General features: G+C 35.5%; 1 protein-coding gene across 1 annotated transcript; it reads left to right on the top strand.

The window, feature by feature from the left end:
- Nucleotides 1–326: 326 nt before the first annotated feature.
- Nucleotides 327–2,358, top strand: LOC132608052 (uncharacterized). The gene is made up of 5 exons (XM_060322128.1): nucleotides 327–478; nucleotides 656–1,190; nucleotides 1,307–1,459; nucleotides 1,562–2,078; nucleotides 2,141–2,358. The coding sequence occupies exons 1-5, from the start codon at nucleotides 327–329 to the stop codon at nucleotides 2,356–2,358; spliced, it is 1,575 nt and encodes a 524-aa protein (XP_060178111.1).
- Nucleotides 2,359–3,692: the final 1,334 nt, after the last annotated feature.

Below are 3,692 nucleotides of genomic sequence, written 5' to 3'. Positions count from 1 at the left end.
CAAAATTTTGGAAGTTTAGCCTATTTTTTGCTAGAAATATGTGTTATTTCTAAATATTTTGCTTGTTTCGGTCTTTGTTTTTCTGTTTTTGCTTTTTGTAAAGTATGGTCTATTAATAGACTTTTGGTCGATTATTCTTGTTTTTTTGTTGTGGTTGATCAACGTCACTATGTTGTTTGTATATAGATTATAAAAAGTGGTTAGAACTAGAGGAAAAGGGGGGCACATAATTCAAACCCGTTCTCGGGACACATCTGACGATAGAAAAAGAAAAGGTAGAGAAGTTAGCCGAGAAGGTAAAAGAACAAAAACTGTAGAACCTGAAAATGAAGCGTACTCGGAGGAAAATAGTGATGTTTATAGTGTCGAGGAAGGTGAAAGAGGTGATCCCCATGTTTCTGAGGAGTCTGGTGGCCGGTGATAAAAATGCTGATCCCTTGTCGTTGCCATATTGTGCAAGGACAATTGACGTCAACAAGTATGGTCTGATCAATTGACTAGATGATTACGAATCGCTTCCAGCAAAAGTTTCGGTTAGGAGTAGGCTGATATTGCTTGCTAATTTTAAAACATTGATAAAAGATCATAAACTTAGGAAAATGTTCAGGCATTCCTGTTTTGTTCACTTAAGAAAAATATTAGAACACTTCAATAGATTCAATGGAATGTTGGTGCACTATACGGTTCTTCGTCATGCGGTTCATAAGGAGAAAAGCAAGATGCGGTTCTTGGTGAATGACAAGCCCGTGTGTTTTGACTTGAATGAGTTTGCTTTGATCACTGGTCTAAATTGTGGATCATATCCCAGCCGAACTAGAGAGGAAAGGGCAGTTAAGAGAGGGGCAGCATTTTGCACAAAAGCTTGTCGCGATAGAAAGATTTGTGCAGAAAAGCTGTTGGCGGTGATCAGAGGGCCTAGGCTGACCAAAGAAGAAAAGCTCAAATGTTGTCTAGTGTGGTTTATGCATACAATAGTGCTTGCCAAAGATGTGTCGAGGGGTGTGGATCACGACACAATAAAAATGGCAGACGATTTGGAGTTCTTCAGTAGCTATCCTTGGGGAACGGAATCATTTGAACTCACTCTGGACTACTTGAAGAACAAGATAGACATTCCCAAGCACCACCAAGAGCACGCGGAGAAAAGGGTTGCATCATATGCTCTCTATGGATTCCCCTGGGCATTCATGGTAAATATTATAGACCACTGGTGTAGTAGATGGTAAATATTATTAGAGCAATGGTGCAGTAGAGTATAGACTGTGTCTTGTTATTTTTCACTCATTTTTTATTTCTGTGATTACAGGTCTGGGCATATGAAGCTTTTCCTGCAGTTGGAAGGAATGCTAGGAAATCAGAGGAGGTTCCTCTCCCTATTCCTAGGATTCTTAGGTGGCACATGAAGAAAATGGAGCGATTCGTAAAAGGAGATCCATTTAAGAGAGCTGGAGTTATCGAGGTATAAATTTGGAGTCTCTTATTAATTTTTTAGCAAAAAGATAAGCTTAATGTTAATGTTTTCTTTATTTGTAGATGGTGCGCCCTTACCTCATCCCTACAGCGTGAGTTGGAGCAGGATTACATGAAAAATCTGTTGCCATATGATGATGAAATTAATGACCCAATCATTGATGAGTTAGAGCGTGAACTTGAAGGCGTGACTGTTTTGATTACACCAAAAAATTCCTCGAAGGCTTCTAGTAGGAAGGGGAAGAAGTCCATGGAGCATTTTGATGAGGACTATACTCAAGAGGCCGAGGATAATCATTCGGAAGATCTTAGTGGTAATTCAACCGCAAAAGATAATGTTGGTGTTGGGACATCTATGGGTCATGCTGCACCAAGAGGGCAAGTGGAGCATGAGCAAATGAAGCAGTGTGTAGAGAAGATTGGGGAGTCTTTGAAGGTTGTTGTCGCTTATGTTGAGGGGGAAAGAATTAGAAAGAGCGAGAAGGCGAAGAAGAAGAAGAAGAAGAAGGAGACTCTCAATGAAGTTGCTGGTGAGGTTGAGGTTGATGTTGATCAGCCAATTGCTCGACATGTTAATTTGCCAAAAGCTCAAGATGTCCATGTGCCAAGTCCTTAAGATCTCTCTGTGCCAACTGATCAAGGTCTCCCTGCTGATGTTCTGCTACTGAAGTTGAGAAGGAGTCTGCTACTGAAGTTGCGAATGAAAAAGAAGTCCCTGCTGCTGAAGTCGAGATCCCTGCAGCTGAAGGAGAGAAGGAAAAAGAAGTCCCTGCTGCTGAAGTTGAGGTAGAAAAAGAAGTCCCCAGTGATGAAGCTAATGTTGAGTTTGACGCTGACAAAGCTGTGTCGACTATTGTCGAGGAAATTAATGACTCCATCAAGGAGTAATTTGATATTTGGATTGTAACAAACAATTAATTTGTGTGTGGTGGATGATAACAAATAATTTTATTGCTTAGTTTTAACTGTTTTTACTTTAACAAACAATTTATGACAACTGTGTTGTTGCCTTGTGAATTTGGACGGGCAAATTTTTGTAAGTGGTAATTTATGACAATGTTGGAGCATTGCAACATTTGTATTTTACTGTGTTGTTGCTCTGTGGATTTGAATGTGCTTTTATTTATTATAGACTTTAGTTAATGTTTATGATTATCGACTGTGAGTATGTATTGAATGTTTATTATACACTTGATTATTATTATTAGAGTCCCCATCTGTTATACACATGATCCAAAGATCTGTAGAACAAGTAATGATCCTTAATTATCAAATATTTACCTAAAAAGACCATAATTAAATAAAATAAAATAAATAAAAATACTTGATGCTATTTTAACACTATATTAACACTTGATTATTATTATTAGAGTCCCCATCCATTATACACATGATCCAAAGATCTTTAGAACAAGTAATGGTCTTTAATCATCAAATCTTTGCCTAGAAAGGCTATAATTAAATAAAATAAAATAAATAAAAATACTTGATGCTATTTTAACACTATATTACTCATGATCCAAAAATCTTTAGAACAAGTAATGGTCCTTAATCATCAAATATTTACCTAAAAAGGCTATAATTAAATAAAATAACATAAATAAAAATACTTGATGTCATTTTAACACTATATTAACACTTGATTACATCATCTTAGATTTCCCATCTATTATACACATGATCCAAAGATCTTTAGAACAAGCAATGGTCCTTAATCATTAAATATTTGCCTAAAAATGCTATAATTAAATAAAATAAAATAAATAAAAAGACTTGATGCTAACACTTGATTATTATTATTAGAGTCCCCATACATTATACACATGATCCAAAGATCTTTAGAATAAATAATGGTAATCATAACACTACTATCCCATAAGTCTGACAATAAGCTAATGTTCTCAAAGCACAACCTTGTTCCAAGGAGGACCATTACTTGTTCTAAAGATCTTTGGATCATTTGTATAATGTATGGGTACTCTAATATGATGTAATAAAGTGTTAATATAGTGTTAAAATAGCATCAAGTCTTTCTATTTAATTTAATTATAGCCTTTTTAGGCAAATATTTGATGATTAAGGACCATTGCTTGTTCTAAAGCTCTTTGGATCATGTGTATAATAGATGGGGACTCTAATATGATGTAATAACGTGTTAATATAGTGTTAAAATAGCATCAATTCTTTTTATTTATTTTATTTAATTTAATTATAGCCTTTTT

Source organism: Lycium barbarum, chromosome 8 (assembly GCF_019175385.1).
Source record: "Lycium barbarum isolate Lr01 chromosome 8, ASM1917538v2, whole genome shotgun sequence".
Lineage (NCBI taxonomy): Eukaryota > Viridiplantae > Streptophyta > Magnoliopsida > Solanales > Solanaceae > Lycium > Lycium barbarum.
The sequence above is the reverse complement of the archived record's forward strand: the minus strand, read 5'-3'. Positions and strand labels throughout refer to the sequence as shown.

What these genes read in the sequence shown, in the direction of transcription:
- LOC132608052 (XM_060322128.1), top strand. Translation starts at nt 327, where the DNA reads ATGAAGCGTACTCGGAGGAAAATAGTGATGTTTATAGTGTCGAGGAAG. An exon ending in AGGACAATTGACGTCAACAA is followed by an intron (nt 479 to 655) that starts GTATGGTCTGAT and finishes ACACTTCAATAG; the next exon opens with ATTCAATGGAATGTTGGTGC. An exon ending in GATTCCCCTGGGCATTCATG is followed by an intron (nt 1,191 to 1,306) that starts GTAAATATTATA and finishes CTGTGATTACAG; the next exon opens with GTCTGGGCATATGAAGCTTT.